The following is a 25092-nucleotide window of genomic DNA, read 5'->3' on the forward strand; positions in this document are numbered from 1 at the left end:
AAATATATTTCACAGTTTAAAGAAGGCAATGACCACCCAATATTCTTTTAAAATAAAGACACTGAAGTTCAAAGAAGTTAAATAATTCATAAACAAGAAGCAAGGGCCTGAATACAAGTCCAGGTTTGTCTGACTGCAAAGTATACCCTCATTCAAGTACATTCTGGCTCTTCTTAGGTGAAATAGAACTAAGTATAGGCTAATTGTTCCATGAGAGACTAAGCCTTGAGAGCTTATGAAACTGAAGTCATAGCACTTTCAATCTCGCTATTATACCAGGTCGTTTTCATCTTTTGGTAAATTTAATCATCAAGGATCAGAGTGGCTATTGATTGAAGTATTCTGAAAAGAGCGATTTGATCCCATGGTTTTATGTGGTTTTTGTGCCCTCCCCCTAACTCCTCACTGCATCGACACAACCTTAGCTAACCATAATATTCTCAATCTTAATTTTATGTTGAAAATACAAGGATAAAAAGAAATATAATTAGCTCACATGTTAGGGAGCTCACACTCTTTTGTGAATCCTTGGAAAGCATATGTTTGATCATTTAAAAGGGAATCTAATAATTATATTGTTAGAATGCATTATAATTGTTGAATGCTTTTAAATATAACATGTCATAATTATCACTTATTTCAGTTGAATTTAAAATATAAGACCCTGTGAGAAGAAGTGAAAAAAAATCCTAGTTCTAAGTGCAATTCTCTAATCCACTAATACGGTTACCCTTGATTAGCTAGCTTGTCACATTATCACCTTCGATAAAGAAAACCCAGAATGGGAGGGTACCGTGGGTGTAACAAAATATCATACCTTGTAAATTGATATTCATTCGTAAAAGCGTAAGGTAGTACCATTATAAAAACACACTGTATTCAGTTATGTATTACAGTCACAAAAACAATTAATAGAAACATCAAAAAGCTATTCTGTAAGCTGTGCCTGACAAAGGAATTTTTTGTTACAATAGCACTAAGGAAACTATTGATGTATTTCATTGTAGTAACCAGTACAGTAATGCCAAATGAGATAAATTCATTAATAGGACACTGAAATGAGAATAGAAAATGACTTAGTCACAGCTGTCCAGTTTAGAATACATATTACTTTATGACTTTTTCTTCATTATGCTGACAATGATAACTGGTAGGAAAATAGATAATAAAGGAAGAGAGGTTTTAAAAAAGAAAACATGACAAATACATTATATTTTTGTAAGTCTGCCTAAAGAGTAATCTTATTTAAAAATATATAAATGAACTTATATGAAAACTAAAGACATGTTATTTACAAATAAACAGAAATTTGAGTGGAAATTATGAATATGGAGTATTTATTGCCATTCAGGTTAGGAAAAAATCCACAATATATATATTATTCACATATATAAAACCTCTATCACTGAAATTCTCATTTTTATAAATAGTTAAGCATTTTAGCACATAAATATATACTCTCCCCTGCCCCTCTATATCTACAAGCATTTCGGACATAAAGCTGAAAATTTCCTCAGTGTTAGTAGTGTTTATTTTTAAATGTTTAAAGAATTTTTGTATGAAAATAGCTTTTTAAAATAAGTTTTTATGTTGAAACAATGTAAAAAATTATAAAAAGCTTCAAAGTACTATACAAATAACTTTTCTGAACTACTCGATGGTAAATTGCAAACCTGGTGTCCCATCATTCCCCAGTACTTTAGTGTGTATTTGTTACAAACAAGAACATTCTCCTACCAAACCAAAGCAACCATCCAAATTAGGAAATTAACATTGATACATTGCTACCATCTAATCATCAGACCCTACCCAAGTTTTGCCAGGTGTCCCAATAATTTTTTTTTTTAATAGCAGAAGAACCAATTCAGAAACACTGCTTTTAGTTATAATGCCTCTTTAGTCTTCAGTCTGAAACATTCCCTCCGTCTTTTCTTAACTTTCATGATCTAGCGTCTCTCATTAACAGTGCTTTAATGTACCTCTGGTTTCAATTTATATTTATAATTCAAGGGGATCTTTTTCTTAGAGTATTTCCAGATAACATACTATGCTTCTGCGCCTTCTGTGAATATATGTGTGTTGTGTGTGTGTCTTTAGACATTCACAGAGGGGGAATACTGTAGAGTTTCTGAACCTTTGTCTTTGGGTGGGGGGGAACACAATAAAAGCAATGATGCTCAGGGAATAAAATCATGTAAATAATAGATACATCATTTACTAGTTTTCAAGCTTACATAGCCTAGAAGTTTCAAAGTATCATTCATGCTTATACTTGGAAAGTCTTCCTTTCAATTATTCCTTAATGATTTTTTTCTATAGAGAGTCCAAAAATTGTCATAGATGATAGTGAAATAGAATTCAATTAACAACCCCAAAGAAAATTTGCTCAATAAAATGTTATATTTTGAGTGAATATACTAGAAACAGTTATATGATTAAAATAATCCACTCAACAAATTTGGTTCTTTAAAATTGAGAGGGCCCTCTATTTGGTGCTCTGTCATAGTATACTAGGTATTTTGACAAGGCTTATTTTACATAAAAAGCCAAATCTACTTCTATGTGAAAATAAAAATGTGAAAACTCACAATGGGCTATGAATATATTGGAAATAGAGACAATTCGGATTTTACAATTAATATGTTTCTGGATTCCATAGCTTTTTCCAGCTTCACAAACAGTCTAGGATCTAAAAGAAGTCGTTGCTACTTCAGACTTATCATTTCTCTAATTGAATCCCTTCTTCTAACAACTCTCAGAGTTCCTTATCCACCAAGTTCATCCATTTTTCCCTTTTTGGATTTGTTCACCAGGGTTTACTTACTTATTGATATTTCCCCAGCAATTCCACTGCAACATGTTTGAAATTTTCCTCTCTTAGTTATTCTATTATGACAGCGGATCGAGGAATCACATTTCATGCCTTGTGTTCCCAGGTGGCAGGGCAAATATAAACATTAATATTAGCTTAATCTGTGTTTCCTTTCTTCATATTATTTCATATTTTTATAATTATCACAGACAAATTTACACAACATCATATTTTGGCTCAATTTGAAACAAAGTCACAGTCATAACGTTATCAACGGACAGGCCATATTTTAACTTTAAGGTTTCAGAAAAATTCTCATAAAAATGGAAAATGTTTATTTAAAGATAAAACCCACCATTTTTACTAACCATTTGTATGTTGTTACGTTACCTCCATGGAAATGGTTCCTCAATTTCATTTTAAAATATTATCTTATCCCTTTATTTTCATCTTGACATATGTTTCTTAACTAAATGTATCACTTTTTAATGACAAAGTCAAAGAAATAAGTCATAATACTTTTGGACTTTCTTTAGTTGTTATAAATATTAATTGCCTTAATTTGAAATTATTTTCTTCCATTGTCATGACTTGGTTATTATATGTAACTTGAAACCACCTGAAGAAGAGAGACAGAGAGAGAGAGAGAGAGAGAGAGAGAGAGAGAGAGAGTGTGTGTGTGTGTGTGTGTAGGTTTAAAATTCAGGGCTCAGGTATCAGCCATTGAGAATCCACTAACCATTTATTCTTTTTGCCTTCATGATGCTCACCAAAGACTCATCTTATTTTAATATTTTGTATCTTATATTATTTTCTATGGGAAAAAATAATCAAGTGACACAAAATGTCCAGGTCACATGACAGATATTTCTCATTGTGAATCAATATATCAGCATTCTTGTTTATTTATTGAGTACTCCCCTATATGCTGGGCACTGCTTTAGGCATGGGAGATTCAGCAGTGACAAAACAGAAAAAAATCCTTTTCTGAACAGAACTTATGTTCTCCTGAGGAGATCATCTCCAAGCAAACAAAAAGTCAATACAATTTAGAGAACCATAAGTGTGAAAAATCAAACGGAAGAGTGAAATGGTATAAAGGCTAAGGGGGAGCAACCTTATATGATGTGATCGGGGAAAGCCTCCAAGGAGGCACCATTTGAAGAAAGATAGGAATCCTAAGGAAGCTCTAGCCTGAAAAGATTTGAGGTAAGAGAATTCCAGAGAGAAACAGATAGTGCAAAAGCTCCAAAATGGGAACAAACTCATTTTTGGACTACCCTTCAAAATTAATTAAGAGGATAATTCTGCTATGAGGACAAATTTTATCATAGAAGTGAAAGGGTTTTTCTTTTTGGTTATCTAGTTTTTTCCAGATATTCAATGTCCTCAATTATTACACACAATCAAGAATGACTGTGTCAATGAGTTTTAAGCAAATGTGTACCTTAGGAAAGGAACCGTGTGAAAAAATTGATAATACTAAGTTCTATTTAATAACAGAAAGAATTTGTCTTAGAATCTGCACATATCAAAATGTCTCTATCAGTTTACTTTAAAGAGACATTTTAATGTGTTATATCATAATTCTTCACATTTTTACATTTTTCATAGCTTGCCAGGCATTTAGACTTTAAGACAGAAGATGAAAAGAAGAGAAAATCCCTGAAGACCTGATAAAGATTTGACATCTTGTTTGTGTCCATGAGGAAATCATGAGCTACCTCTTCTTGGAGTAATTATTAAAAAGTTAAATTGTTTTTCATAAAACTATCTTTCTTCCTTTATTTTCATTAGAAGTGTAAAAATAAAGGAAGTAGAAAGCTCTCATATGTCTATTACAGGTCTAGATTGGTGATCAGAAGGTACTACATATAATACATAGTAAAAACAGAGTTTATCTTTATTCACGACAGAACTTTCTGCAATTCTCATTTTTATAGACATCAAAACTAGGATAAAGTTCACCATACAAATGCATGCCCTTGGTTCTTCTGATTTTTGTCTATAAGGTAAAAAATAAGCATACTAGATTGAAAATAATTTTTCAGATTTTTTAAATGTAAAAACTGTAACAGCTATACAAATTGTACAAATATAACAGTCTACCAAGGAGACCCCGTGTCATTTCCACACATCTTTACAAATATTTTTAAAAATACCAAACAAAGGTAAATGCATATTATTCTACTTATTTGAATTCTGTTTGATACTGGGCCACTGTCTCACAGCCTACAGAATACCCATTCACCAATTATGAGCACTGTTACTCATTACTCTGAACTGTTCACACATCTATCTCATATAAAGTCCATATTACCCATCTATGGTCAGGCTTTATATTTAAAATTTATATTTTAAAAATACATATTTAAAAACCTGACAACCTGTATCAGATTTATTTTTTATTTCATATCAAAACTGTTATTTAAGAGCAGAGGGGAAAGGATTCTCCTCCACACAATCAATATTTTCTCTTTGACCCAAATGTTCATGTTTAGGTGAAGGAGACAATTGCTCTTTCACCATAGTTTAGTGTGTAATTAGCCTTGTTTTCACTCTACTTTAAATGTAGACATTTAAAATATGGGGGATGGAAATGCATTTGCAGTAGATTAATGCTGAACAAGTAACACTTTCAACCATATTCGCATTTCTGTTTGTGCCCCCAATGTGGAAGAGGTGCCTTCCAAGACTATGCATAGTGCTTTGGCTTAGAGAAAGACCACTCAAAAGTGCAGGGTATCCAGATGTGGTGACATTCCTCCTTTTCACTTTCTTTCCTTGTCTTCCACTTATGGAGGAATGAATAGATGTTTTATCTATATGTATATATTTAAATTAAATCTGTATAATTATTGAAAGCTTTATGTTGCCCTGACAGAATTTTCGTACATATCTATGTAACAAAATGTACTTGAGAGTATTGTATTGATATAAAAAAATCAATGAAATTCAGTGTAGTTTTCTTAGAGAAGGAATATAAAAAGAAAAAAATAAAATTAAGTTTTGGTTCAGCAGACAAATATAAATATATATATGTATATATATACATATATATATGTATAAATATAAAATATAAAATCTTGTGAAGGGGATGAGAAGTGTTCACAGTTTCTGTTGCTTGCATAACATTTGTAATTAGAAATGCATTTCACATTTAAGTATTTGTTAGTGTTTGCAATCTGGGACATGCTATTGTTACTAATGCCTATACTGAACTTTAAAATGTACTCAGTTGAGGCTACTTTAGGACAAATATTAATTGAATTATCCAAATCCTTAGGTCTCTAAATCCTGCTGATATGTTTCAAAAATTAATCACTGTACTCAATATTTTTCAGCAATACTGCAGGAAGGTTAAAATAGCAACATAGTACTTTCAATATTTTAACTGTAGCATATACAAGTCATAATTATTTATTTGAGTAAAAAATCCCCACTTTAAATAATTTTTGAGTTTCAAAGATATTTTTTTCTGTACAGCACAAAATTCTATCATTAGACATAAATAAAGCAAAGCAGGATGAAACAAGTTTATTAAACTAAACATTGAATAAAATGTTGGAGATTAGTTTTGACATAAAAATATTCTGTATTTTTATGTAAACCAGATTTTGAACAGACTATTAAAAAGGTACAGTTTGAAAGAATGTATAAATATAAAATTTCTGCCAAATCATTTTAGGATCTCTAAGAACATTTTAATCACTTTTATGAAATATTTTTGTGTATTTTTGATTTAAACTGAAAATTATCTCAAACCATAAATTAACTTGAAATGTTAAACATTCTATTAGGTTGAACCTTTTGAAACTGTTGATTGTTTGGGGGCTATAAAAATGTCAGTTTCTTAAGTTTCAATGCAGTAACTTCCTGGTGTTTATGTTTAAGAAGAATCTTAAATGGACTCTTCCCACCTTCACTTGTAATTACACAGTTTTATAAAGCAGATACATTCTTAATATGAATCCCTTATAATACACTGTACATTTTAGCCTCTAGAAAAAATTGTAGAAAAATTAACTCAATCATAATGACAAAGCATAGCCAAGATAAAAATAGCTGTTTTTTTCCTACTAGTGAAAAATCACAATTCAAATTTAGAAAATACTCAGCCACTTACTTTGGTAGAGTTTTCAAGTGATTTTCTCTTAACTCCAATATCCGCAATTTGGCAAGTCTGTAGAAATAAATTTAAAAATTGCTTCTTAATATTTCTCTATAAAACAATATTCTTATGGTAAAGTAAACTGTTACTTTATTATCCAAACAACTATGTCCAAACATTACATACCATGGTTACAGATTTTTAAGAATTATGCAAATTGGTTATGAGTAGGGTTGCATCAACATTGGAGAATAACAAATATCCCTTTCCTAAAAATGAAGTTCTTTCAAAGATATCATTGAGACCAAGTCATCTAAGTCTCTTATGTTTTATAAAATTATATTCACTGTTGTTTGACTGTATGCATTCAACAGATTATTGAATATCTACTAAATACTAGATGCCGCATTCACTGAAACATGGTGATACTTCCACTCAAGAGACAATAAATGAATTTTTAACACAAATAATATAGCATAGAGGTTAAAAGCTTGAGCTTTGTGATCAGACAGATCTGGGTAATATTCAGACTCTTTCATATCCTATCTGTTTTTTGCCGTGTGACACTGGGCAAATTAATTAATTCCTCATAACTCCAGTTTCCTCATCTATAATGAGTATGTGATAATAGTACAAAATTTATAGGGTTTTGAATATTAAATGATGTCATGTAAAGCATAATGCCTGGCACACCATAAGTTTTAGTATGTGTTAGGTTATTACTATTCTTTAATTGAAAAATGGGAAAAGTGCTATAATATACCATATTTAATTGACTCAGATTAACATCTGAACATTTCAAGTGGATGCACATTTAAAAATGTATAGTATCATCTATCGTATGACAGTACTGGAGTTGGAATAATCTTGTGAAGGGGATGAGAAGTGTTCACAGTTTCTGTTGCTTGCATAACATTTGTAATTAGAAATGCATTTCACATTTAAGTATTTGTTAGTGTTTGCAATCTGGGACATGCTATTGTTACTAATGCCTATACTGAACTTTAAAAGGTACTCAGTTGAGGCTACTTTAGGACAAATATTAATTGAATTATCCAAATCCTTAGTGATGTGGGAATATTTCACTATTTGAACTATACAATTCACCTACAAGGTCCCATATTTACTGTGCTTTTAGATATTCAACTAGTTCTCTTCTCCTTTCCTTTGTGTTTTGAGTTCCACCAAATTTCCAATTTAATTTTAATCTTATAACTCAATCTTTATTTGAAATAAAGTAATTTAGTTCTTCAGAGCATGGGTATATCACTAGTTAAAGAAGTTTCTTAAACATTTATATATCTCAAATCTTCATATTTGTACTGTTGTAATAATATTTTATGACTTAGTTTGGCCTTTAGGGGCACTAAATCTCAGGTTTTGGAAAGTATCTTAAAACATTCTTTGTTAAATTATCCAGCTGAAAGTTATAGAGCTTTTTAGATTACAATAATAAAATAGAGCATTTTTTTGGCAGACAATTCACATAAAATTTAATTCTAATTTCTAAGTGGTTTGGGTTTTGATATTATGTTATCTGATTGCCCAAATTTCTTCCCCTATATTAGGACTAGTAAAAAAGAACGGACAAAATGCAAAAGTGTGTCTTAGGCAGATAAACATTTCCTGATTTAATAAACTAAAGGTATATTTGTAGTGTTATCATCAGTACCAGAAGGAAAATCTACTTTATGTGGACAAATGGTGAAGTATCAATTCATTTAGAAACGAGACAAATGCTCTTTTGAATATCTGTGAATTTTCAGAACTTCCCAAGTGTATGGTATTCATAGGTATTGTGAAATCATGATCTACAAAAGTAAGGGAATTTGGAAGAAACTTTCGAGGTGATTTCTGTATGCAAATGGAGGCTGCTACCTGTTAAGGGACTTCATTATTCCACTGGGTTCTTCTTAATGTCATATATTAGCTTCTGCCAACAGATTGGTGTCGAGTTACACTCAGTCAGTTATTTGAACAATTTTAAAGATGATCATTTAGAAAAATGCAGTTAACAATAAACTTAAAATGTCTTAACTTTCAAGATATATCTTTTATATTTAAAATAGCCAAGACATGGAAAGAAAGTTTCCATTGACAGATAAATGGATAAAGAAAATGTGTGCATATATATGTATGCATGTGTGTGTGTGTGTGTGTGTGTGTGTGTATATATATATATATATATATATATATATATATATATATATAAAGCCATAAAAAAGAAGAAAATCCTGCCATTTGCAACAACATGGATGGACCTTGAGGGCATTATGCTGAGTGAAATAATTTGGGCAGAGAAAGACAAATACTGCGTGATCTCGCTTACATGTGAAATCTAAAAAGAAAAAAAAACCTCATAGAAAAAGAGATCAGATTTGTGGTTACTAGAGGTGGGGGTGGGGTGGGGAAACTGGGTGAAGGTAGTCAAAAGACACAACTTTACAGTTATAAGATAAATAAGTACTAGGAATGTAATGCACAACAGTATTACTATAGTTAACACTGCTGTATGGCACATGGTATATTTGAAAGCTCCTAAGAGAGTAAATTCTAAAAATTTTCACAAGGCAAAAAACTTTTTCTTTGTAATTATATGAGGTAATGGATGTTAACTAAATTTATTGTCCTAATCATTTTGTAATAAATTTGTCATTACTATGTTATATACTTTAAACTCATATAGTGCTGTGTCAATTATACCTCAATAAAACTGAAAGAAAAAAATTCACTCTAGAACATCTAGAAAACATTGAAAATATAAAGATGAAAATAAAAATCATCCATAATTTCACTTCCAAGGAAATAGTCTTTTATTTCATGTACATTCATATTAGTATGGAAAACACAGTTTATATATAGCTATGATATGTTTTGAACATAACATCATAGGAATTAATAGATATTCCTCTAGGCAAGATTATAAATTGCTACATGGTATTGTCATATGGATGTACCATAATATATTCAACCAATCTCCTAGATGGATGTGTGCTTCCATATTTTTCATATTGTAAATAATGATAAACATCCTTGTCCATAAATCCTAGTGTGATACATGATGATATGATACATTTCTAGAAATGAATTACAAAGGCAGTGGTTGTAAATATTTTCAAATCTTTTAAAGCACACTGCCCTGCAAGGAGTATATAACATTCTGCAGTTTCATCAGCAGTGTGAGGTTATCTCTTTCCTCATGGTCTATAAATAACTTTACACTTTTTATAACATGCTAGAGCACAAAGCCCCTTTGTTGTCATATTAATTTGTACTATTTTTATTATTTATGATGATAAACATTTTTTGTGTTGCCAATTTGTACATTTATTATGAACTGCCAGTATGTGTCATTTACCCATTTTTTTCTAATGAGAACTTTAACTTCATACTCATTTGTAAGAATTCTTTATAAGTTAAGGATATAATTTACTTTCCATATTCAGTGGAAATATTTTCCTATTTATTGTTTTACCTTAATTTAAAAACTATTTTCTAATATTATTTTATTTTAAAAGCATTTTACGAATTCAAATCTATCCATTTATGATATTTTCTTTTGTTTCTATGCTATAAAGGCATTTTCCAACCCAAGAGTCAAAAATATCCATGTGCATATTTTTCCAGATCATTTCTGATTTTATTTTTTTATATTTAACTCTTTAATTCATCTGGAATTTGATTATTAATGACATGTAAAGACCTAACTTAATTTTTTGCAAAATGTTTCATTAATTGACATGGTCTCATTTACTGGACAAGAATGAGGGTGTCTTTAATTCCAATGGTCACTTTTGAAGCCTCACCTACTGGTGCTGGTACAGTACTTATCTAAAGTGAAAGACAATGTATCGTTTAAACTTCTTATTCTTACCTTCCAAAATTGGCTGGAAGAAATTCAAGAAAGGCATCATTCAGGTAGAGCTGGGTCAGGTTTAGAAGCTGTGTGAAGCCATCAGGGAGTCTAGAAAGGAGTTAAAGGTTTAGTCATTGCATAGATGTTGCCATAGAAACAGAATAAAAAATATATCTCTAAGGAGAAAAAATAGAAGTGTAATACATTTTCAACTCTCCTTCAGTATCACAGTAATGGAAGAATTTACTGAGCATGTTGTTACAGCTTGAAAATTTTGCCTGTTATTTAAATAAATTGGCATTCACCCACCTCCACACTGCTTTCCTATGCTGAGATTTATGTCATTGCCAAAGTCAGAGACATCATTTCTTACTGTTGCCCTAACCTTATACACACCAGTGAGATATTTTTATGGAAATTTCAAGTTGTATGACATGTTTTGTAATTTTAAATTTAATGTTCTTTCTCAATAGCATATTCACATATATAGTCAGGCAATGCTATCTACTCATTCAGTTAATCATTAAAATTTGTCTACAGTTTGTGACAATGATGACTAAAGCTGCCCAACATGAAAAGGGAAGGAGTATTTTGTCCCTTTAACTGATAATTTCTTTAACGCAGGCCCAACATACATGTACATTATAATTCAAATTGATCCAATTCATGTGCATTGAATAAAAACATTGTCACAGTAATTAAACCGAATCCTAAAGACTTTAAGAAGCACTAAAAGAGTTGAGAAAATATCCTATGGGAAAATCTTACTACTTAGATAAAACAATTATTTGAAATGTTTAAGTAAGTTTTACCAAAAAGATTTAACTCCAGGATTTTTCTTAAAAGGATATTATTTTTTAATAATTAAATTTCTACTTAAAAATTTTAATGTCTTTATCTAGGCTTTAGACAAGACCATATTCTTTCACAAAATACTTCTAAATACTGTTCATATCTGCTTTCCCCTAAAATTCCAACCTATCTCCTTCCTTGAATTTACTGACAAAATTATTTAAAGAGCTGCCTCTACTCACTATTTTTTACTTTACTCTGCAAGCTATTGCTTTCTGGCATCTACCCTAACTCTATTATTGAAACTGCACTCACCAAAGGCTTTTAAGCCCTAATTCCATTAACTTCATTTCATTTCGTAACCCACATTGCCTAGCAACAGTTGCCATCACTGATTGTTCTCTCCTTCTGGACTTCTAATATACTCTACCTGCTCTTCCCCCTACTCCTGGAAAACTATATCTGAGTTTCATTGCATGGTTTCTCTGCCTCTGACCAATCTTTGGTTATGAAATGTTTTATGTATATAAAAAAGTATAGCAGAACACTCTATACATAAATCACAGCAAGTTCCTTTTTGACCCACCCCCTGGAGAAATGGAGATAAAAACAAAAATAAACAAATGGGACCTAATGAAACTTAAAAGCTTTTGCACAGCAAAGGAAACCATAAACAAGATGAAAAGACAACCCTCAGAATGGGAGAAAATATTTGCAAATGAAGCAACTGACAAAGGAGTAACCTCCAAAATTTACAAGCAGCTCATGCAACTCCATATCAAAAAAACAAACAGCCCAATCCAAAAATGGGCGGAAGACCTAAACAGACATTTCTCCAAAGAAGATATACAGATTGCCAACAAACACACAAAAGAATGCTCAACATCACTAATCATTAGAGAAATGCAAGTCAAAACTACAATGAGGTACCATCTCTCACCAGTCAGAATGGCCATCATCTAAAAATCTACAAACAATAAATGCTGGAGAGGGTGTGGAGAAAAGGGAACCCTCTTGCACTGTTGGTGGGAATGTAAATTGATACAGCCACTATGGAGAATAGTATGGAGGTTCCTTAAAAAAACTAAAAATAGAACTACCATATGACCCAGCAATCCTACCACTGGGCATATACCCTGAGAAAACAATAATTCAAAAAGAGTCATGTACCCCAATGTTCATTGCAGTTCTATTTACAATAGCTAGGACATGGAAGCAACCTAAATGTCCATCGACAGATGAATGGATAAAGAAGATGTGGCACATATGTACAATGGAATATTACTCAGCCATAAAAAGAAACGAAATTGAGTTATTTGTAGTGAGGTGGATGGATCTAGAGTCTGTCATTCAGAGTGAAGTAAGTCAGAAAGAGAAAAACAAATACAGTATGCTAACACATATATATGGAATCTAAAAAAAAAAAAGTTTCTGAAGAACCTTAGGGTTAGGACAGGAATAAAGATGCAGACATAGAGAATGTACTTGAGGACACAGGGAGGGGGAAGGGTAAGCTGGGACAAAGTGAGATAGTGGCATGGACTCATATATACTACCAAGTGTAAAATAGATAGCTAGTGGGAAGCTGCCGCATAGCACAGGGAGATCAGCTCCGTGCTTTGTGACCACCTAGAGGAGTGGGATAGGGAGGAAGGGTGGGAGGGAGATGCAAGAGGGAGGAGATATGGGGATATATGTATATGTATAGCTGATTCACTTTGTTATAAAGCAGAAACTAACACACCATTGTAAAGCAATTATACTCCAATAAAGATGTTAAAAAAAAATAAGAGTATATATGTACCCACAGTATAATTTAATAAATAGAATCGGTACCTTTAACACCCTCTAGGTGTCCCTCCCTGACTACATCTATTTGCTCCACAAATTCCTGAATGATGTTTACTTTTCTGCTTTTTAAGGAGTTTTACCACACCTATTTAAATCCCTAAAAAAAGAAAAAAAGTCACATGGTTTTGCATGTTTTTGAACATTATGTTGCATGTTTTTGAACATTGCATGTTTTGAACATCAAATCATACTATGAATATTTTTCTGAGACTTTTAATAATTCATATTATTAAATAATTCACTGATTAGTTAAATGAAATTCATTCATTTTGAGGTAGGTGACTGATCACCATAGCATAGTATTCCACTGTATGAATATACCACTATTTATTTATCATTCTCTATCTAATTGAACATTACAGCTGCTTCTAGTTTTTTGTTTGTATTTCTGTTATATGTTCTATTTATTTTTAACATATATTCTGGTGTACAAGAGTTTACTTAAGTTATATTTCTGGTTACAAGAGATTAATATCCCTATGAATAGGTCTCAGCTAATGACTAGAAGGAGTATAAATACCTCAGCTCCCTCACCCATTGTGCTTAACAAATCTGTGATATATGTTTAAACTGTTTCCCAGCGTTTCCCACAAAGATTAAGGTCCAGTGGTCCATACTAGTAAATAGCTTGATAACATATCTTTAACTGGTATTTTCTTAGATTATTTTCTAAATATATTGTTTGAATTACTTTCTAAACTTTTCTGCTGGGGGACCCAAACTAAACACAATTAATATTTGTATATCAATTTGGTAGGAATTCTTTATACACTCTTAAGACACTGATCTTATATGTATAATTTTTGCTACAAATATCTTGGTTCAATTTGTATTTTGGAGTTGGATTGTTTGTATCTGGCTTCATAGAGGATGTTTCCATAAATTTGCTCCCAAAGGGAGGTAGGATTCATAAAAACAGAAAAGAGAGAGAAAGGAGGCAGGGGAGGAGTGAGGGGTTCTATAACATAGAGGTAAGAATTCACCTGAGATGGGTGACAAAGAGAAGATGAGTTCTAGAGGGAATACTTTATGTATAAGAGTATTAGAAATTAAGATTTGAGAATATTAGTAGGGGACAGGATTTATAGGATACTTAATGCTTGAGACAAAGTTTTGAACTTTATCCTATAAGATTACAAAGAATTTATTGTAGATCTTTGTTTTTCTCTATTTTTTGCTTTCTATAATACATTAGAGCTCATATGCTGATAGTAAAATAGTTTTTATGATAATGGCACAGATGTCCAATAGATTACAATTCAATTTAACTACTATCTTACTTTGATGTCCTTTTGGTTTCTATAGTCATTTGAGAAAATAAATCATTTATGACTTTTCAAAAAAGAAGATTAAAATGTGTAAAATGAGAAGAATGTTAAAACTTTTTATCTAATAATTTATTTTAACATTGTAACTATTAATAAATAAAAATCCTTTAAAAACACCAATTTTCTAGTTATAGGGACAGTTTGAACTACTCAGCTTACCTTAATCTATTTTTCCACACATGTATGCACTAAATGGTATTACATTGTACTACTTCTTTTGATAAAAAATATATTTCTTTAGGCTGCTTCTCTGGCAAAGTTAATCATGTAAGAAAATCTGGCTCTTACATAGAACACTTCTCTAAGGATTTAAGAATTGACTACACTGGGCAGATTCCAATTGCAAAATTGGACTGCCAAAAATAAGTTATATGAAAAAACCAGAATACAAAGTAAGACAGTTGTTTCAGTCTGCTTATAAACAAAGATGTGTTGACACTGTATATCAAATCTTTCTTTTCTAAAAATGTAGAATTAAAAGGTATATTTATACAGTATGTCTTGTTTAATAGCATGTGTATTTTTTATTTCAATTTACTTAAATAAGAATTTGTTGAATGGTTACTCTGCACTGAGATTCAAAATTAATGCTTTCTTCCTCATCTTCTCCACAGCATTATATTCATAGGTTTAACAAAATGCTTATAACAATTATATTTTATACAAGTTTGGGGAATTTTTTATTCCTGGAATAGATTATACATTCTTTGAGGACAAGGAATTTTTTTAATCTCTGCAATAATCTAGTATTGTATTTTGAAAACATATTATTTGAAAATATATATTCAGTAGGTCTGCTAAACAGATATTCAACTTTATTCATTATTAATTTTATGGTATGATTTTGTAGCTTTAATAGTGACAGTGGTCCCACTTGTCAACATCACAACTTCCAGAGGAACATACAAGGACCTGCAAGGAAGAAGATATTCCTTAGCAAGCTAGATAAACTCAATGAAGATGAAAGTCATGGGCTGTCTTTATCCTCCTCCAAGATACTCAATGAAATCCAACATTTTACACTAAGTAAGGGAATTCTAATGAAAGGTTTTCACATTCCTAAAGGCTTTCACATTCCTAAAGTAACTGTGGTTTTCCACATTTGACTGATTTATTAAAAAATTCAAAGTATTTTTAAAAATATATACTGGTAAACAATTCTCTAAGGAAACATTTTCATTTTATTAATGGCTGAAATTAAAAGTGGAGAAAAGGGAACATTCTTACACTGTTGGTGGGAATGTAAATTGGTACAGCCACTAAGGAGAACAGTATGGAGGTTCCTTAAAAAACTAAGAACTACCATATGACCCAGCAATTCCACTACTGGGCATATACCCAGAGAAAACCAGAATTTGAAAAGATACATGCACCCCAATGTTCATTTCAGCACTATTTACGATAGCCAGGAGATGGAAGCAACCTAAATGTCCATCAACAGAGGAATGGATAGAGAAGTGGTACATATATACAATGGAATAGTACTCAGCCATAAAAAATAACAAAATAATGCCATGTGAAGCAACATGGATGGACCTAGAGATTGTCATACTGAGGTAAATAAGTCAGACACAGAAAGACAAGTATCACATGATATCGCTTACATGTGGAAACTAAAAAAAAGGGTACAAATGGATTTATTTACAAAACGTAAGTAGAGTCACAGAGGTAGAAAACAAACTTATGGTTACCAGGGGATAAGGTGGGGGGAGGGATAAATTGGGAGATTGGGATTGACATATACACACTTCTAAATATAAAATAGCTAACTAATAAGAACCTGCTGTACAGCACAGGGAACTCTACTCAATACTCTGTAATGGCCGATATGGGAAAAGTATCTAAAAAAAAAAAAGAGGGGATATATGTATATGTATAACTGATTCACTTTGCTGTACACCTGAAACTAACACAAACTGTAAATCAACTATACTCCAATAAAATTTTTTTAATTAGCATATTCAAATTGCAATAAAGAAAGCACACTAGAATCAGACACCTAAAATGTTTAGTGCTTGAGCACATGGGCATTGATGTCAGAAGACCTAAGTTTGAATCACAGTTCTTTCAATTATTTATCTCTGTAACTTTTACAGATCACTTAATCTTTGTAAGACTCAGTTTCCTTCTTTATAAAATGATCATACTAATATCCACTTCCAGAGTTGCTCCAATGAGTAAATGATTACCCACCCCATATTAAGAACTCACTAAACTGGAGCAATTTTATTACTTTTCCTTGGTATTGTTTTTATTCTGATCTTTCAAAATTAACTAGAATACTAATTTAAATACTTTTATCAGTGCTAATTTTATTGTTGGAATAGGCAGATTAAGATTGGCTGCAGACATCCTTGTTTCAACATTTTTCTTTTCTAATTGCATTTACTTTAGAAATTTAATGAAAACTTATTACAGGCATTTGACCTCCATTAGAACAGTTAAACAAAATTAAAATACAGGTAATATAAGTTTTGATTAAGGAGCCAATGTCAGATCTCCTACTCTAATTGGAAAGATATTTTACATCTAAATATTTTAATTTATAACCTTAAAGTTATAAAATTAACCTAACATTATCAGAGAACATTTAGAAAATAAAGAGAAAAGAAAAATGTTGCTCATAATTCCACCTCCTTAACACAACTATTATTACCATTTCATGTATTTAATTTTGATCTAATTTCCAATTAATTATTTTAACATCACTGCAAACTTGTATCATGATTTCTCCCTTTACTTTGTAATTATCTTTCAATTTTGCTGCATAACCAGAGTGACTACATAATCTATCATTCAAACTAGGACACTTTGGAGTGTTAAAAGGGAACTATTATTAATCATGCCACATCAAGAGGTATAAACTGGGATGACTTGAGCAAACAGAGACATATGATCACCCTATAAATAATCTTTATAACCATCCAGTAGATGTACCATAATTTATTAGCGATTTCCTTATTGTTGAGCATTAAGAATGTACAGATTTTTCAAATTGTATCTTTTAATTTAAACCAAAATCAAAATGTTTCTTCAGGATTTGTGAAATATAATAAAAGGAGCCCAGGAATTTAAATACTATCTTTATGCATTTCCATATGTAAAAAGTTACATAGGTAATATTTATCTACTTCATAATTGCCGTGAAGATGAAAATGAAATAATCTAAAAGCCTGAGACATTCTAGGTTCTCAATAAATGTCGGTCCTTACTTTCTCATTGAGAAGTTGTTATTTCAATTTTATTGTAATAATTTTCACCAGTGACTTGGTTAAGGCATTCAGACTATACTATAAAGTTCACATCTAAAACTAAAACTAGTACGCTAACACTTAAAACTATAACTTTCATATTCTAGGGTTTTCATGACTTAACTACTTTGTAGATTTCTTGTATCTAAGAAGATAAACAGAAAAGCTATAAAGAAAAGTAAATGAAACCTAAGTCTATTTTTTAATAGAGCAAATTGATAATCTCTGGTATAACTGATCAAGTAAGAAAAGAAAGAAGACAAAAATTATTGATACCAGGAATGAAACAGAGAGCATCACTAGAGATATTATAGATATTAAAGGGCTAATAAAAAAAATTATGAAAAATGAGGTACCAATAAGTTTGAAAACATATGAAATGTACACATTCCTGAAAAACACAAACTACCAGAAATCACTCAAGAAAAAATAGGCAACTTGAATAGTACTATACAGGAAAAAAAAATTCAGACTAATATGCCTCATGAATATAGATGGGAAAATCCTTACAAAATATTATCAAATCAGAGGCATTAATTTATAAAAAGTGTAATACTTCATGACCAGGTAGGGTTTATTTATATCATCATGTCAATAGATATTTTTTTAAGAAAAACTTTGACAAAATTCAATGTCTATTGACAGGGAAAAGTCTCAGCAAAACAGATTTCAAAGATTTGGCAGATTCTAAGGTGGACCCCATAATCTTTGCTTTCAGAAGTTCATGCCCTGGTAAAATCTTCTCTTCTTGAGTATTGGCAGGACTTGTGACTTGCTTCTAATCAATGAAATGTGGCAAATAGGATATGATGTCATTCTCATAACTATATTACATTATGTGACTCCATCTTGCTATGATACTCACTCTACTCTGCTGTTGGCCTCGAAGAAACAAGATGCTATGTTGTGAACTGCCTATGGAGAGGGTCACCTGGCTGGGAACTGCACCAGCCTTTAGGAGGCAAAAGTGGCCTCTAGCTGTTAGCCAGCAAAATGCTGGGGCTCACAGGTTTATAACAGCAAGAAAATGAATTCTGCCAATAACTTGAATGAGCTTGAAAATGTATTTCTCTCCAGTTGAGCCTCCAGATGAGACTGCAGTTTGATCACTTGATGGTAGCCTGGTGAAACTCTCAAACAGGGAACCCAGCTACAGCATGACCAGATTTCTGACCCACAGAAACTTAGAGATAGTAAATATGTGTTGTTGTAAGCCACAAAGTATGTGGTAATTTCTTAAACAGCATTATAAAACGAACACAGATTTTGGTATCTGGTATTGGGATTCTGCTGTAATAAATTCCTAAAAAATGTGGAGTGGCTTTGGAACCAGGAAGTGGTCAGAGATTGCATGACTGTTCAAGAGCATAATAGAGAAAGCCTTGATTTTCTTGAAAAGTTTGAAAGTAGAAATCTAAACTCTGACAGCCCTGCTGGTAAAAGCTCAAAAGGAAGTGAGAAATGTATTATTTTAAATTCCCTCAGCCTGATAAAGGGAATGTATTAAAAAAAAAGTAACAATCATATATAATGGTGAAAGTCTGAATGCTTTCTCCCTAAGATTGGGAACAAGGCAATAATATCTGTTTTCATCTCTTCTATTCAACATTATACAGGAGGTCCTAGCCAGGTCAATAAGGCTAAATAAATAAATAAAAGAAGTACAGATTGAAAAGGATGAAATAAAACTGTCTTTATTCACAGTTAACATGATAGTCTACATAGAAAATCACATCCCTTCCCCCACAAAGCTACAAAGTATTTACTAGTACTAATAAGTGAATCTAATAAAGTTGCAGGATATAAGGTCAATATACAATAATCAGTTATATTTCTATGATAGAAAAATTATTTGTAATTGTCCCCAAAACATGAAATACTTGAAATAAGATGAACAAAACTTGCACAATATTTGTAAACTTAAATCTACAAAACATTGATAAAAATTTTTAAAAGATCTAAATAAGTATAGAGATATATTATGTTCAGAAAAAGGAATACTCAATATTTTTGACATGTCAATTCTGCCCAAATTGGTCTACAGATTCAATAAATCCTTATCAAAATTCCATGTTTTTTAGCAAGCTGATTATAAAAATTATATGGAAAAGCAAAGGGCACAGAAGAGTCCAAATAATTTTGATAAAGAAGAACAAAGTTGAAGGACTCACATTCCCTGACTGTGTGAATTACTACAAAGCTACAGTAATTAAGATAGTATAAAACTGGTGTTAGGAGAGGCATATAGATTAACATAAAAAATAGAGAATTCAGAAATGGATCTAAACACATATGATCAATTGATTTACAAAACAGGTACTCTGATAATTTTATAAAGAAAGGATAGGGCTTCCCTGGTGGCGCAGTGGTTGACAGCCTGCCTGCCGATGCAGGGGACATGGGTTCGTGCCCCAGTCCGGGAAGATCCCACATGCTGCGAAGCAGCTGGGCCTGTGAGCCATGCCCACTGAGCCTGCGTGTCCGGAGCCTGTGCTCCGCAACGGGAGAGGCCACAACAGTGAGAGGCCCGCGTACCGCAAAAAAAAAAAAAAAAAAAAAAAAAAGGATAATCTTGGAACTGGAACAGTTGGATATCTATATGCAATAAATAAATAAAAAAGAGAACCACAACCCTCACACCTTACATATATTTACAAAAATCAACTTTAAATGAATCATAGACCTAAATGTAAAACCAAAACTACAAAAGTTCCAGAGGAAAGCATAGAGGAAAATCTTTATGACTATGAATTTAGTAATGATCTCCTAGACAGGGACAAGAAGAATAAACCATAAAATAATTATAAATAGGGCTTCATGAAAATGAAAGTCTTTTTATATTTGAAAGTCACTATTTAGGAAGTGAAAAGATAAGTCATAAGAGCAAACAAATATCTGATTTTTAGCCAGAATTTATAAAGAATTCTTATAATTCAATAATAAAAAGACAAGTCAATAAATATGAACAAAAAATCTGAACTTTTAACAAAGAAGCAATACAGATTGTAAATAAATACAAGGAAAGATTCTAATTTGACATTTAAACTATAAATTAAAACTACAATGAGATATGACCATGAGATACTATATCTACTAGACTGGCTAAAATAGAAAAAAAAAAAAAAAACCTGACAGTACAAAATGCTGACAATAATGAGGAACAATGGAAACTCAGATTGCTGCTTGGAATGCACAATGAAATAGTTATTTTGGAAAACAGTTTGGAAATTTCTTAAAAGGTTATGCATACATGTACCATACTACAGAGAAAACTACTCCTAGGTGTTTACCCAACAGAAGTGAAAACAGATGCTTACACAAACACCTGTACAGAAAGGTTTATATCCACTTTATTCATAAGAGCCCCAAACTGGAAACAACTTAAAAGTCTATCAACTGAGGAAGAGATAAACAAATTGTGTTACATTCATACAATGGAATTCTACCTAGAAATAAATGGGAATGTAGTACCAATTCTTGAAATGTCAGGAATAAACCTCAAAATCAGTGTTAAGAAAAAAACCACAAAGTATGACACCATTTATATGATATTTTGGAAAAGGCAAAACCATGGGGACAGAAATCAGATCAATGGATGACTGGGCTGAGGGAACTTTTTGGGATGATGGAAATAGTCTATATATTAATAATTATGGTGATTCTGTAACTATATACATTTGTCAAAATTCACTGAGCCATACACCTAAAAGAGTGAATTTTACTGTATGTGAATTATTGGGTTGGCCAAAAAGTTCGTTTGAGTTTTTCCATACATCTTAGGGAAAAATCCAAATGAACTTTTTGGCCAACCCAATATATCTTAAAAAAAAAAAAACGCTGACTTTAAAATTGATATACTATTTAAATTGACTTTTTTTTGAGCAATATTTTAATGAATTCCCAAACTTTCTTTTAGTGTTAGACATTTTTTGATGAAATCAGTTATATTCATTTATCTTTTAAAAAGTTAAATATATGAAAAGAATCCAGAGGCATAGTCAATAAAACTATAGATTTTAAGCTTTTTAATATGTAATTTATCATCTGACTTCTACTCTCAAAGACCTGACCACGATTCCTAAATACAGTGAGATATTAGAATTAAAGAGCTAGAAATCAAAATAATTCATCATCTGCCCTGGATTATGACTTAAGTCAAGGACATGTCTATAGTCCTGTTGTGATAAGTTACCAATATTTATTTCTTTTATGAGAAAGTTGCATTTTGGTCTAAGTGTTTTGGAGAATACTTTTCACGTTTTTCTTTCCCCTCACCATATTCTACATTTGAGGTAGAATATGGTTTATTCAAACATAGTTTATTCCTTGATGTTCCACACTTTCTACTAAAGGCCTCAAATTATTTCACAAACCATTCACTGTAAAGAGCCTCATCTAAACTTCTACCTCATTCTTTTACATTCTATTTCATTTCTAGTTTCATCTACATCCTCTTCTCATGATCCATAGAGAAACCATCCTCACTACTCCCTCTCCTCAACCCTATTGGTGAAAATTTTCCCTTTAAATTCCCTTTGATAAACTTCCTTTTGTTTTTTACTGGAAACACTAGATTCATTCAATGCCTTTCCTATGAACTTCAGTTTCTCCCAGTCTCCCCATCTTCACGTGGACAAACGACTGAGGGATTTTGCTCAAATCCTGTCAGTGTTTGTATTATTAAAATGCCAGTCTTACTTTGCAACTCATTATCTGCATCCCAATACCACTGATTAATTTCATCCACTTCCAAATGTTACTACAACTTTCAATAGACTTTCTAGATTTTACATCCACTTCCACATATAAGTGACTTTAACATTCAGGTCCAGGGCTTACCCAATCCATTCACTTCATGGTTTCTTGACCTATTTGATTCCACAATACACACTATCACTATGGCATATCATAATTTGAAACATGGTCACATGCTGGGTTTCACTTTCCCTTGGCATTTCTCTAATAACAGATCATGACACACAAATACCCTATTTCTGATCACAGTATTTTTACCATCCATGTCTTCCATTAGGCTATCCTCACAGAATTGTCTTTTTGTTCTTCCTGTGATATCTGGTACCTAAATACAGTACTCCCTTTTTCTGATCATACTTAATTCATTTTCCACCTTGAATCACATGACAGCTATTTGCATGCACCTTATATACTTGCACTCTCTTGAACTTTCATCAGAACCTTGATGCTAATTTTCCAGCATGACCATAACTAATAACTGTTTTCTTAGTTTTGGCGCTCTTCCATGGAATGTTGCTTGAGAACCACAAAAAATGATGACACAGTTTCCTTCAAAGTAATGCCATCTTGTGTCAATTAGGCCTTCATTGTTACTCAGCAATGCTTTTACTCATCTTTTATTGAACTATCCTGATTTGATTATTCCTTTCCCATCATTCTATTAAATTGAATTTTAAATACAGCATTTAAAATTCATTTACTATGTGAGTTTCCTTTATCTTGGTACATTATTATCCAATGGAAATATAAAGATAAATAAAATGTAATCACTCATACTCACTTAGAAATGGGATTGACACTGGCTTCAATAATTGTTAAACACTTACAGCACTTTATGTTTTCTGGAAATTCTTGTACACCTAAAATTAAGAAAATAGTACATAAAATATACTAAACAATAGTTTTAATATTAAGAATAATTAATTAAATACACAGTGTAAACACCATATGGGTAATTACATGTAAGAATAATAACTTATTAATATAATACATTAGTGTTATATAATATACATACATTTAAAAAATATGAGTGTTAAATAATATTTTATGATAGTAATAATTGGAAATTAGATATAAAATTGAGGACAATTTAGCATAGGCTATACCTTGGCTGTTTACTAATCTAAAGAAATAAAAATAGTTGGGATTATTTAGTTATTATAGTGCTGCTACAAAAGAAAGGGGAAATCAGCAGATATAAGAAAACAGAAAATAAAATCTTTACTCCCTTCATTTTGTAAGATTGAGAAGATTGAACATGTACAATGTAAAGATACCTAAGGAGAATTCACAAAACCAATAGATATCCCCAAACTATTAAGAAGCTCTAACACATTTTGTGCACCTCTTTCTTGTTGGCACAGAGTGCAGCTCTACATCTGCCTGAAAGGGTGACAAGGTGAGCAATCCTTCCTGGGATCCTCTCTGGAGTCTCTGAGGTAGCCAGCCTGGCTGACTGCCCTTGGAGAACTGCTCATCTGCTGTCACAGCTGTGCTGTTGGCTATGTGACAGAAAAACACAAGTTTTTCTTACTGGAAATCAGTAAGCCAAAACCCAATCCATAAATTAGGATTTTATTCAGAGGAATAAAAGATGTGGAGGATGCTTCAATCCGTTGATACAAATGAATTAAATATATAGTTGGCCTTCCTTATCCACAATTTCCACATCCACAGATTCAACAAAGCGCAGGTAGAAAATATTAAAAAAACAAAACAAAACTCAGAAAGTTCCAGAAAGCAAAACTTGAATTTGCTACACACTGGCAACTATTAACATAGCATTTGCATTTCATTAAGTATTATAAATAATCTAGAGGTGATTTAAAGTATACAGATGGGTGTGCATAGGTTATATGTAAATACTACGCCATTTTATATAAGGGACTTGAGCACCTGCGGATTTTGGTATCTGCAGGGAACCAACCAGTTTTGGTATTTTCTGGAACCAATCTCCCACAGATACTGCGGGATGATTGAAATAAGCCCTACAAAAATTAGAAGGGAAAACAGCTATATGAAGCCATTCCTATATCCCTGCAGTACTGCTTGCTCTCAATTTTTGAAACTATTGTTAAGCGTTTAAAAAAATGTCTATGAAGTACTAGTCCTGCCAAGTACTTCATATATGACAGAAGGATAAGGAATACTTTGTGGTAGGATTTAGTTGAACTTTTTGATGATAGATAATCAAGAAAGAAAACCCTCCACCTTCCTAGATTCTGTTGACCTAGACCACCATGTCCACAGGATTTGAAGGTCCAGAGAAGCATCAGGAGGAGAGCCAAACCAAACAAGTCATTTACCAATGCGAAGTGAGGGTATGAAAGATGGTG

General features: G+C 31.8%; 1 protein-coding gene across 3 annotated transcripts in view; it reads right to left on the reverse strand.

Moving 5' to 3' along the window:
- Positions 1-25092, reverse strand: part of LRRC7 (leucine rich repeat containing 7) — a gene marked incomplete at both ends in the record, with an annotated part of 383893 nt that overhangs the window by 233234 nt on the left and 125567 nt on the right. For all 3 annotated transcript variants that reach the window (XM_082676819.1, XM_082676818.1, XM_082676817.1), the window contains 3 exons: positions 6939-6995; positions 10798-10887; positions 23538-23616. In XM_082676819.1, the coding sequence (XP_082532945.1) occupies positions 6939-6995; positions 10798-10887; positions 23538-23616 (226 nt within the window). The remainder of the gene's footprint in view (positions 1-6938; positions 6996-10797; positions 10888-23537; positions 23617-25092) is intronic.

This window comes from Grampus griseus (genome assembly GCF_964374135.1).
Source record: "Grampus griseus genome assembly, chromosome: 1".
NCBI lineage: Eukaryota > Metazoa > Chordata > Mammalia > Artiodactyla > Delphinidae > Grampus > Grampus griseus.